The 13,303-nt window shown below is 40.8% G+C and overlaps 1 protein-coding gene across 4 annotated transcripts in view; it reads right to left on the bottom strand.

Annotated features, from left to right (window-relative positions):
• The window catches only part of LOC137636566 (uncharacterized), a 39,528-nt gene that overhangs the window by 14,843 nt on the left and 11,382 nt on the right, over positions 1–13,303 (bottom strand). For all 4 annotated transcript variants that reach the window (XM_068368963.1, XM_068368964.1, XM_068368965.1 and 1 more), the window contains exons 3-6: positions 11,783–11,878; positions 7,531–7,633; positions 3,321–3,427; positions 2,399–2,519 (exon numbers count right to left, since the gene is read on the bottom strand). In XM_068368963.1, the coding sequence (XP_068225064.1) occupies positions 2,399–2,519; positions 3,321–3,427; positions 7,531–7,633; positions 11,783–11,788 (337 nt within the window). In that variant the 5' untranslated portion in view covers positions 11,789–11,878. The remainder of the gene's footprint in view (positions 1–2,398; positions 2,520–3,320; positions 3,428–7,530; positions 7,634–11,782; positions 11,879–13,303) is intronic.

Here is a 13,303-nt window from a genome sequence, read left to right as displayed (position 1 = left end):
ATGTGCGTTGATTTTCATACACTCAATCATAAACCAAGTTTGAAGTCTCTGTGACAACGATGTACGAAATTGTGGCTGATTACATGAATTGGACATTTTCCTTGACCGTAACCTTCCAAAATTTAATCATTTGCAGCTTTTTACATAGCAGTTTAATCCCTGTAAGTTTCATTAATCTACGATTAAAATTATGGCCAGAAATCTGTTCACAAACAAACCGGGATAAAACATAACCTCCTTCCAAATTTGTTGGCAGAGGTAATGATTCAAGTTTGCATAGCTAGGAAAATTACTAATTACTGTACTTTTGAAATTAGTACAGTAGATTGTTCCTACTCAAATACAAAAGCTTGTCACTTATATGGGAATCTTCCTTAGAAAGTCCTCAGCTATAAAATTTAGAGCGTCTGTCTGACCCTTAACCCAAAGTATCCATTCATGCTTGGCTCATGAGAGAACTGAAGAGCAGGACACACAGCCTCATTTGAAATAGAGGTAAGTGATGGAGTCACAACCCAACAAGTTTGGCCTTAAGTAAGAGCGTCATCAAATTTATTGGACAATATATCTGCCCAAAGTGGGTAGCTTACCTGCATACGTAGTCATCAATGTAGGTATTCCCAGGAGAATAAAGAGGAAACCATTCATTCTACTCTCATACCATAATTAAAATGAAGTAATCGATGATGCAACAAAATGCTAGCTGTCCTGCAGGAGCACGGGTCTTTATATAAACTGTTCGGTGGCTATAACAGAACCTAAGCAGGTGTCTAGAGACCTGTGCGAACAATCTTTCAAGTGATACGCAGTGAAGGTGGCCTACCTTTTCATATACCTGAGCTGAGTCCCTGTTTCCAAGTGGTTCTTACAGAATGCCAAGGTTGCAGCAATACCACGGATATCATTATTGTTTCTCAGAGCCAGAATAAGATAGTATTCTTAGTTATTCCCTTCTTGTTTTGACCTGTGCATAAAAACAAGTTAGGGATGCCTGGACAAAAGGGTGCAGTCTTCTTTGAGGAAAGACAGACTGCCGTTACAGGACTTAATAACAAACCATCTCAATCATCAGTTACTTCCTTGATTGATGAAATAGAAAAGCAGTTAAACTGGTTGTCATTAATGGATTTTGGGTCTTAACAACATGCGGTACCTAAATCTGCCTGAACAAAAGCTACAGTGGTTCCACTGTGTGTCTTAATCTTCTTTCAACTATGGGAGGTGGTTCCATCTACAGAGGGACTAGACAGTTATGGCACCTACCGGTTACCGTAGCTCTTGCCTAGGCAACCTCACTAAAGGCCTGTGTGACGGTAATTGATTTAAAATAAAGCCAATTATACCCATATGATCTGTTAGGGGGACCAAGCTGCACATATACATACATATACAAAGGCATTTCCTCAATTTTGGGGAGTAGCCGACATCAAACAAATGAAACGAAAAAGGGGACCTCTCCTCTCTGCACACTTACTGTACCATAAACAATAATCCTTGAAAGTAACTGTTGTTCAGTGGCTTAAAAACTCCTAAAAAGATCAGCAAACAATTGTAAGCAGCCTTCAAAATAAGCTGATGGACATGGCCTTATAAAATGAGGAAGAGGACCGACGACTGAGAGACATTACCAGCTGATCGGTATGAACTTTCAAATGATGGAACATAGGCAAGAAAACACCTCAGCACCAACCACAATTGCCATACAGATGATTGGATTCCATCAATCCAAAGTTTCCCAGAAAGACGTTGCTTACCAACTTAAAATAAACAAGGCTGTGTCACTCTAGTTAATAACTGCATTAACCCTTTTACCCCTAAGCTATTTGGAACTTTCCAACCCTTAACCCCCAAGGCGTTTTTCTTTTTCAAGCATGTTTTGCAATATTTTCTTTTTTAGATTGCGCTGACAGCCTTAATTTTCGTCATAGGGAGGTCAGGTTGGTCTCATTATTTTGGAAAATGCCTGAAGTTTCTCACAAAGTTATCAAAAATATGCAAAAAAAAGTAATTAGCCGTTATTTGCAAGGACGTACCGGTATGTCCATGGGGGTAAAGAGACGAGTTTTGTCAAACGTACCAGTACGTCCTTTGGGGGTAAAAGGGTTAACCTCTTTGGCAATCACTTACCCGATCAATCCTTTGTCAACAATGTGACAGATTCAGTTATGTAAAATATTATCCCCTAAATTGTTTATTTTTCATTCACCTCTGGAGCTTTTACGGATGAATTAATAAATTTAAACAACTTTCAATTTTTCACCTGTGTTATCACCTCATGCAGTCTACATATAATCGAATACAATGCCTTACATCTAGCCACACTGAAATTAGAAGGATAAATGGATAACTAGCAATACCTAATTGGAAAAATGCATTCCTATTAAAAATTGTATTGTACCTGTTCTATAACCTGAGAGAGATCCCCCTGAACTGGTTGTACAGCTGCTGGCATTGCAAGACCTCCGATGAAGCTGTTGTCTTAACCGCTGCAACTCTGCTTCTCGCTGGGTCACAGCAACCTGGAGAGCTCTCATTAATGGTAAACTGAATCAAATATGATTTCCTTCTCTATTTCACTTTTTCTCGGTTAACAATAGGTATCTATATATGAGAGAAACTATACCTTATGTCATTCAACAGTACATATTATTTCTAAAAATCCCTTGACCCTTTTACCCCCAAAGGACGTACTGGTACGTTTCACAAAACCCATCCCTTTACCCCCATGGACGTACTGGTACGTCCTTGCAAAAAAATGCTATAAATTTTCTTTTTTTTTTCATATTTTTCATAATCATTTGAAAAATTTCAGGCATTTTCCAAGAGAATGAGACCAACCTGACCTCTCTATGACAAAAATTAAGGCTTTTAGAGCAATTTAAAAAATATATACTGAAAAATGTGCTGGGAAAAAAATAACCCCCTGGGGGTTAAGGGTTGGAAATTTCCAAAGAGCCTGGGGGTAAAAGGGTTAAACACAAACATGGAATATCAAATGCTTATGGGCCTTTATTTTTCATCTCTAGGAAATACCCAAAAAATTACTTCAATCTTTTTCAGCTCTGTTAATGCAAATGCCGTAATCTACCTTATTTTACTAAACCCCAAAATTTTTCAAAATAACTCGTAAAAACTGACAATTGTGTTTGTTTTTTCTTTGAAAAATTTTGGAAATTTAATAACAGAAATATAATGATCAAATCCACAATAACCTCAAGAAAATATAACAAAATATATGAAAATACAGATACAGTACCATTTAAAATATGAAGTGCTTTCAAAACTAGACAATAAAATCTTGCAAGTACAAAAGAACTTACTTTTAGCTGATTGACTTTAGCATCGACAGCAGCATCATATTTCTTCTGTATGTGAGATTTACTAGCTGTCAATTCTTCAGTATGGGTCTTCAAACCATCAAGGCTTTCTGTCAAGAAAATAAAACGCTTATTTTGCTTACCAAAATAAAAAATAAACTAGAATAGAAACCCAGTAGAGTGCATACTTTTGCCTATTTCATATTGTATATCACAAGATAGGCAACTGAATCATGCACATTTCGGCACTAGTTTCATGCAAACCAGATAAAAATTGACCACGATATAGCAAAAAGATGTTGTTTTATAATTCATGATCTTAACCTTGACTTTTGGTCCAATCTCTTCCAAATTCTAATCAAATTGCCCCTGGATTAAGGTCAATCACCTCACCAAATTTTATGAGATTCGGTAAAATAGTTTTTGAGTTATGCGAATCACAAACACACAAACAGACATACAAACAAATACACGTCTATCAAAATATAACCTTCCCAAAAAGTTAGAGAAGGTAACAAGACAGCACTATAATCAAACTGGGCATTAACCCTTTTACCCCCAAAGGACGTACTGGTACATTTCACAAAACTCATACCTTTACCCCCATGGATGTACCGGTACGTCCTTGCAAAAAAACTGCTATTTACATTATTTTGCATATTTTTGATAACTTTATGAGAAACTTCAGGCATTTTCCAAAAGAATGAGACCAACCTAACCTCTCTATGACAAAAATTAAGGCTGTTAGAGCAATTAAAAAAAAAATATATTGCAAAATGTGCTTGAAAAAAAAAAAAAGCTTGGGGGTTAAGGTATGGAAAGTTCCAAATAGCGTTGGGGGTAAAAGGGTTAAGGATTTTGGATATGCTGCAGTTCTCTAAACCTAAAGCATCTTCCAATGGATTAAAAAAATTATTTTGTGAATTACACCTTGAAGCTTATATTGATTTAGTGAAATCTAATCAGCTGTGTTGGATCATCGGTAGGACTGTATAGTACCTTGCTTTAGCAGTAATTTTGAACACTGTACGAGCAAAAGGGGATTTGAGCACAAAAATTAAAATTAGATTATGAGGACTATATAAATCTGCAAGCAGAAACTTCTTTGTGAAAATTATTAATGAGACTAGCATGTAAAGAGAAGAAACCATTGCTCATGTAATTTCTAGGTTATTTTCTTGGACATTAGCTCACATTGTCACGTTAACAGTACAATTTCATGACAATGGTCTCCAAGATGATCAATTTAGACGGTAAGGAGACGAATACTATAAAAGTGAAAAACTATTTATAGAGGCACTTGAGTAAAGTGTGTGTGGGGCAGAGAAGCCAAAAAATATACAATCATATAAAACCCATGATTTGTACAATTCTGAAGAAAAAAAAAAGGGAAGAGATCAAATCAATTAAGTGTTGTGCAAGGGGGGCTGTCATTGACAAAACAACAGCCATATATTTTTTATATCAGTGAAAAGTTGCTGCTTATCAGCATTAATGAAATGCAGTTAAGATGAGATTTGATTACTGTAAACACTATTTGTGAAAAATCAAAAGTAATGTATGCTGACCTTCTGAAAAGGAAACCAATCTTTTTTGGAAGATGACCAGGAGGATCTACATTACAACAGAAGAGGCAATTCCTTGTCACAAACTCCCGAAGGACCCCCTAATCCTTCTGTTCTGAGCAAATGCTAACGGAGACCGCAAAATCAACCCTCTCCTAGTGTATAACTAGAATCCATTGGCCTCTGAGAAGTACGAGGTGCAAAGATGCAATTTAACGTTATTTGGGGGTCAAATAACAAGGCTTGGGTGACTTATTTTCTTAGAGCAATGGGTCTATGAGGTCAAAAAGTACCTTATGGAGAAGAACCTCCCACTCCAAGCCTTGTTACTAATGGAAAATGCTACTGACCATCCTTCCTCCATTAAAGACGACATAACGGAGGACATCAAATTCCTTCCATCCAACACCACTACAAAATCCAATCCATGGACCAGGAATTGATCTCAAACTTTAAGAAGCTGTTCACAAAAGAAATGTTCACTGTACAGTATGTGTACTTATGGACATGAGGAACACACTAAGATAATTTCCTTTATTTCTTCAGATCTTTGGCTCAGACAGCATCTATAAAGTTTACTATGCTTCCAGAGGGCTAAAATTACTCCAATATCTTTGATCAGACAGGCCCAATAAATTGGGAAAATTTATATTAATTTATGAGCTCTCTCCTAGAACAAATTAAACTCATAAACCATGTTACATCTATATTAAAACTAGCAAAATATTTATCCATTTCCTTTAACATTTTGCAAACAAATTCTACAGCACTAACCTTGGGATTCCTTAGTCCTCAGGTAATCAGAAGTTATGCTATTGATATCCCGCCATGCTTCTGACAACCATTCCTGGAATTCCCCTGCGGAGGTCTAAACGTTCGCTCTCACAATTCTGTTTTCAGAATAATTACGTTAATGCCGTAAAACATTCTTCGGGTAGTTTGTAGCGCTACGGCCAAGCGTCCTAATTTGCTTATTATCGCTCCAACTGTTATCTTGTATGGAATAAAAACGTTTGGAAATGGTCTACGGATCTTAAATGTGTGCTTAAACGCACACTTTTATGTTTTTTGCGGAAAACCCTAAATTACCTGAAAATTTATGTGGCTTGAGTTCTTACTCCGGCCACGAATCTTCTCGCTCCCGTAGTAGGTAAGGGGGGGGTGTCCGGGGGGGGGGGGGGGGGGGGGGGGCGAAGCCCCCCTTGGTAAGGATACGGCTTTTAGCATAGGTTAGGTGGGTTTTTTAAGTTAGCTTCTCCTGCCAAAATCGTTTTTAAAACGACGGCCACAGTTCAGAATATTCCAGTTTTCTACGAACTCGATTTTAGAATGAGGGCCACAGTTCACCCCACTTTATAATATTCCCATTTTCTATGAATGAAAACGGATCTGGCCGTCAACCTACAAAGGCTCCCATTCTTCTTAGGCAGTATTCTGATATCATACTTTCATAAAAATTGGCTGCTTTAGGAACAAAATAACTTCAAAATAACAGTAAAATATGAATAGAAGAATATATCGATACCCACTTGATACTCAACTGTCATAATACTTAGTGCATATTTACCACCACTTCCTTAATTACTAACTACTGTAAAGCAATGAAAACACTATATAATAAAGGCCTTCAGTTGTTTTGAAAAGTCACAGCTTCAGTAATTAAAGCAATGAAATTAACTATAAAAAATTTAATGACTTCAATCTGTTTTAGAGATTACTGAAAACTTTGGCATAAAAAATACTGAAGTAAAGTAATTCCTACATGTGCAATGTTTCCGTCTTCAGTCATAGCTCGTGACTGTGCATTGGCATGCAATGTTTCCGTCTTCAGTCATAGCTCGTGACTGCATTAGCAACCATTGTTTTAAGTCTTGAAACTTCGGCCTCAAGTTCTTGCTCCCTCTGGGCATCACCTCTACCAACTGCCTCAGCTTGATGACCTATTTCTTCTTCCAATGACACGACCTGGGTAACAGTACAACATGTCATTAAAAAACTATCATAAAGTATTTCTATCAGTGGTTTTACTTGTGAAATGAGGTCTCTATACCTTTTTGTCCATTGCTTTCTCTGCATGAACTCTTTATCAAGTCTTTGGTCTTTATACACTTTTTCCCAGAGTAAGGATATTAGAATTCTATTTTAGAAAGGATGGCTACTGTCATTTGGGTATCTAAAGAGACTTTCTATCCAAGACATTTTGTGAATTTAAAACCAGAGGTAATAAACTAAGATCGGTAAAAACCAAAAAAAGGGCATGGTTGGAAACTGAATACAGCTGTAAAGACAAGAGATTTTTCTGTAAACCAGATTGGGGAAAGGGTATACTGAATAAAGGATCAAAAGTGTCCCCCATCCAAATCAACCATTTTTTTTTTTATAAATATTTTCTTATCTTTCTTTAACTGCTACTTTGAAATACTGTATAGGAATTCCTTATACCTGTAATTCCCTATACTATAGTCTCATAACAAGACCTGTTTCCCTTGCATCTTTCTCATTGTACTATCTTGATTAGAACTAATTTAATTTTGCTCATTTCCTTTCCTTTTGAATTTGAGGATACGTACACACAAAAAAAATCTATCTTATTTAGAATGCATTTGGCAATATTTCAACACAAATACTTTATAACATATGGTAATTACCTGAGAATATTTGGACATATTGACGGTTTGAGTAAGCGTCAACAAGAGCTCCAACTTTTCTGCTGTTTTGTCCCGTGACCGAAGCTTTGATATTCCAGCTAGTCTGTAAAATGAAGATGGAAGATATTAAGTTAAACAGATGGGCACAAAATAAATTTTAAAAAGAGTTTTACAGAATCTAAAGAAGAAAAAGTTAAAACAAAATATTTCCTTTCTACTAAACGTTTATACACAAAATATTTTCATGCACAATATACAGTAACTAAATATTTTTATAACAAATGACTATTCACTAATGGCCATTTCTTTTAGCGAGTTATATTTGCACCGACTCGCAGCGGTGCCCTTTTAGCTCGGAAAAGTTTCCTGATCGCTGATTGGTTGGACGAGATAACTCTAACCAATCAGCGACCAGGAAACTTTTCCGAGCTAAAAGGGCACCGTTGCGAGTCGGTGCAAATATGACTCGCTAAAAGGAATGGACTATACACAATTTTTCGTTTTCTGTCTTACATAAGGGCCACTTCAAGTCAATATAAGAATTTCTAATGTACTTCTGTAAGAGAAGAATAAAAAAACGGATCGTTCTAAACTGCAGGTACTGTACACTACACTAATTTGTATTTTTCCTAACTGTACAAACCGAAGTCCTTTTATAGGCATAGGATTTCAGTGATGCTGAAAACTCGGCTACTAAAATTCATAATGAGGTGTCAGTGCCCCTTCCCACCCGCTGTCAGCTCACATGTTAGCCACTTTTACCTTCAACTAGGACTTAAGGGGTGGATGAGGCAGAAAATCACAAATTTTAAGTAATTTGTATTTTTCCTAACAGTACTTACCTCGAACTACTTTCTTAGGAGTATCTAGGATCTCCTCCCTAATTCCCCCTATCTCCGTTTTCCCTTGTCGGTTATCTCCGTGGCAAATGGATACGTGCCCTGAGGCAACCCGGGGCCAGCGCGCGAGAGTGCGCTATTAGGTCTGTGTCGCCAGTAAGCATATGTTTAAGTACTACTTCGAACTCCTGTAAGGCACTCGGGGCAGGATGGGTGGGCAATAACCCGAAAGTATTTCGAGGTAAGTACTGTTAGGAAAAATACATGTTTAACTTGAGGACACGTATTGTTGGAGGCCCGTTCCGATGGAGCGCCAACAAAAAACATTAATTGGTGGCGGCACGTTCTAATGGTGCACCAATAGGAGGACGTTTAGTGATGGCAGTGCGTTCCATGGCGAGCAAACAATGGGGTGCGTGGCCCGTTCCTGTGGATCTACTGGCAAATGCTTCACCTTTCCTTTGTTGGAAAGCTTACTTGGGGATTGTTAGTGGAACTGCAAACGCAGCGATAATTTAAGACTAGCACTTGGTTGGTAAGACCAGTCTTCTTGCTCCTTTTGAACAAATGTCTTCTTAAGGGACCTACAAAACACTGCTTCTATCTTAGGAGAAGATTTTCTTGGAGAATAATGCGTAACTCTTTCCCTCTAAGGGGAGAACTTACCTGTAGAGCCCCATGGAATAACAGGAAGGCCTGATTCACTATGTGGTCTAGATGGCAAATAATATGATTCCTCCTGAATCCTGGGAGGAGTACAAGGAGGTGAATGGCATACAGTCGTAGTACGCTGTAGAGACACTTGTAAGGATTTAATAGGAGTTACTCCTTAGACCACAGATAAATCTCCTTGATTACCTAAATCTGAAATAAAAAGCTGGTCACACTAGCTCAACCCACTTGTTGGGGGAGACGGAGATCTATTAGGAATCTCAAACTCTGGTGAAATAAGTGGGACCTGTATTGTAGTATTATTCTCTGCCTGTTAAGTACCAATTCTAAAGGGTCGTGACCACTAGTGATGTTTTAAACTTCACTGAAAAGTATTGGAGATATTACTACAAACTCATGTTGGAATAGATGGTCGACATTCTTCGTTACTGGTGTCTGTCTCTGGGAACTCCAATAACGAAGGATCAGATAAAGAAAGTTTAGGACTAGAAAAAGGTTTCTGCTCCTTGCTCTCCTTTGAGGAAGAAACAGACAGGGAGCGATCCCTTTTGTACTTCTTCCATTGGGACTGGCGACCACTCCATGCAAAAATCACGACCATTGTACCTCTATGACTGGGAGGGCGGCCACTCCCTGCAAAAATCCCGACCACTGTACCTCTACGACTGGGAGGGCGGCCCCTCCCTGCAAAAATCCCGACCACTGTACCTCTACGACTGGGAGGGCGGCCCCTCCCTGCAAAAATCCCGACCACTGTACCTCTACGACTGGGAGGGCGGCCCCTCCCTGCAAAAATCCCGACCACTGTACCTCTACGACTGGGAGGGCGGCCCCTCCCTGCAAAAATCCCGACCACTGTACCTCTACGACTGGGAGGGCGGCCCCTCCCTGCAAAAATCCCGACCACTGTACCTCTACGACTGGGAGGGCGGCCCCTCCCTGCAAAAATCCCGACCACTGTACCTCTACGACTGGGAGGGCGGCCCCTCCCTGCAAAAATCCCGACCACTGTACCTCTACGACTGGGAGGGCGGCCCCTCCCTGCAAAAATCCCGACCACTGTACCTCTACGACTGGGAGGGCGGCCCCTCCCTGCAAAAATCCCGACTGGGAGGGCGGCCCCTCCCTGCAAAAATCCCGACCACTGTACCTCTACGACTGGGAGGGCGGCCCCTCCCTGCAAAAATCCCGACCACTGTACCTCTACGACTGGGAGGGCGGCCCCTCCCTGCAAAAATCCCGACCACTGTACCTCTACGACTGGGAGGGCGGCCCCTCCCTGCAAAAATCCCGACCACTGTACCTCTACGACTGGGAGGGCGGGCCCTCCCTGCAAAAATCCCGACCACTGTACCTCTACGACTGGGAGGGCGGGCCCTCCCTGCAAAAATCCCGACCACTGTACCTCTACGACTGGGAGGGCGGGCCCTCCCTGCAAAAATCCCGACCACTGTACCTCTACGACTGGGAGGGCGGGCCCTCCCTGCAAAAATCCCGACCACTGTACCTCTACGACTGGGAGGGCGGGCCCTCCCTGCAAAAATCCCGACCACTGTACCTCTACGACTGGGAGGGCGGGCCCTCCCTGCAAAAATCCCGACCACTGTACCTCTACGACTGGGAGGGCGGCCCCTCCCTGCAAAAATCCCGACCACTGTACCTCTACGACTGGGAGGGCGGCCCCTCCCTGCAAAAATCCCGACCACTGTACCTCTACGACTGGGAGGGCGGCCCCTCCCTGCAAAAATCCCGACCACTGTACCTCTACGACTGGGAGGGCGGCCCCTCCCTGCAAAAATCCCGACCACTGTACCTCTACGACTGGGAGGGCGGCCCCTCCCTGCAAAAATCCCGACCACTGTACCTCTACGACTGGGAGGGCGGCCCCTCCCTGCAAAAATCCCGACCACTGTACCTCTACGACTGGGAGGGCGGCCCCTCCCTGCAAAAATCCCGACCACTGTACCTCTACGACCGGGAGGGCGGCCCCTCCCTGCAAAAATCCCGACCACTGTACCTCTACGACCGGGAGGGCGGCCCCTCCCTGCAAAAATCCCGACCACTGTACCTCTACGACCGGGAGGGCGGCCCCTCCCTGCAAAAATCCCGACCACTGTACCTCTACGACGGGAGGGCGGCCCCTCCCTGCAAAAATCCCGACCACTGTACCTCTACGACCGGGAGGGCGGCCCCTCCCTGCAAAAATCCCGACCACTGTACCTCTACGACCGGGAGGGCGGCCCCTCCCTGCAAAAATCCCGACCACTGTACCTCTACGACCGGGAGGGCGGCCACTCCCTGCAAAAATCACAAGTGGAGTCCATTTTGCATCTCTTTCCTCTGCATCTAGGACACACAGGATAAGGATTTACCTCCACCTGTCACAGAAAGGTACCACAAAGGTGACCTTTAAGGCCAAGTAAGGCTCTCATGAATGCTTGATTAGCATTCAATCACTGAAAAGAGAAGGCAAACAAAGCCGCTCGCTCAGACGCACCAAGGGCGGGTGGGAACACGATGCAACCATTTATTGTTACCAGACCCACAACAATTCTTCACAGAGCTAACCACATAAATGACGAGGGTTTGTACTCACATACGAATAAACATCAATTATCAATACAGTATATACTGTATATATACATAGTACCATAAAGTGACCTTTTATTACATATTTCCATAACCATAGTTGCTGTTATTTCACTTTTTTTTTGGCCAATGCACTTTTTTAATCAACTTACCTGCATTGTTGAGAATACAGCAGAAAGGGGGAAGAGCAATTACTGCTCCAGTCTTCTATTATCTTGTCTGAGAATTTCTTAGTCTTCTAAAAGTACCTGAAAATAAGACAATCCATAGAAAATGAATCCTAATACAGACTGGCAACAGACACAGAACATTTGATAGTGAAAACATGCCACAAATAGACCACCACTTCATTTGTTTACTAAGGGAATTAGTAACCCTCCTTCCTTCTAATAAATTGGCAAAGCTTTTAAATTCCTTGTCTGCTTCCTTGTTCCTTGAATCAAGGAAAACAGACATACTGTAGAAAGAAAGGACTAAAATTGGCAATTAACTGAAGTACAGTAACTTGAATACAGCACTTGATCAACCTGTATTATTATTATTACTATTACTGTATTATTATTATTATTATTACTATCATTATTATTATCATCATCAACATCTAAGCTACAATCCCAGTTGGAAAAGCAGAATGCTATAAACCCAAGGACTCCAACAGGGAAAAAATAGCTCAGTGAGGAGGAGACATATGGAAAAAATAAACATGAGAAGTAAGATATATTGAATATATATCATCTTGAGATCAGGAACGTTATAATAAATCTGCTATATATAAACTATGAAGAGAAACTTATGTCAGCCTCTTCAATATAAAAACATTCGCTGCAACTTTGAACTTCTCAAGTACCAACGATTCAAATGACCGATTAGGAAGATCATTCCACAATTTGGTCAAAGCTGGAATAAAACTTATAGAATAATGTATCGTGTAGTATTGAGTCTTATGATGGCAAAGGCATGACTGTTAGAACTAACTGCATACCTAGTAGTGCGCGTGCGTAAACGGAACAGGCAACTGAAAGATCTCGTCAAACAGAGCCAAAATGGAAGAGAGATAGAGACAACAGAAAACAAGACTAAAGCTTATAACTCAAGAACATCAAGACGCATCTCTTGGAAGACAAAGGATTTTAACCGAGAGAAAAGAACGAACAGAAGAAACAAACGCATCTAAACCATAAAGCAAAGAACCACCAATTTCCAGAACTACTCTGTTCAGTGGCTACTATCCTCTTGGTAAGGGTAGAAGAGACTCTTTAGCTACGGTAAGCAGCTCTTCTAGGAGAAGGACACTCCAAAATCAAACCATTGTTCTCTAGTCTTGGATAGTGCCATAGCCATGGTCTTCCACTGTCTTGGGGTAGAGTTCACTTGCTTCAGGGTACATTCAGGCATACTATTCTATCTTATTTTTCTTCCCCTTGTTTTGTTAAGTTTTTAAAGTTTATATAAAAAATATTTATCTTAATGTTACTGTTCTTAAAATATGTTATTTTCATTAGTAAAATAAATTTTTGAATATACTTACCCGATGATCATGTAGCTGTCAACTCCGTTGCCCGACAGAAATCTACGGACGGGATACGCCAGCGATCGCTATACAAGAGGGGGGTGTACTCACCAGCGCCATCTGTGGTCAGGTACTCCAGTACTTCTTGTCAACACCACCTCAA

The sequence above is a fragment of the Palaemon carinicauda genome, unplaced genomic scaffold (assembly GCF_036898095.1).
Source record: "Palaemon carinicauda isolate YSFRI2023 unplaced genomic scaffold, ASM3689809v2 scaffold33, whole genome shotgun sequence".
NCBI classification, from domain to species: domain Eukaryota; kingdom Metazoa; phylum Arthropoda; class Malacostraca; order Decapoda; family Palaemonidae; genus Palaemon; species Palaemon carinicauda.
This window is presented reverse-complemented; position numbering and strand designations above follow the sequence as displayed.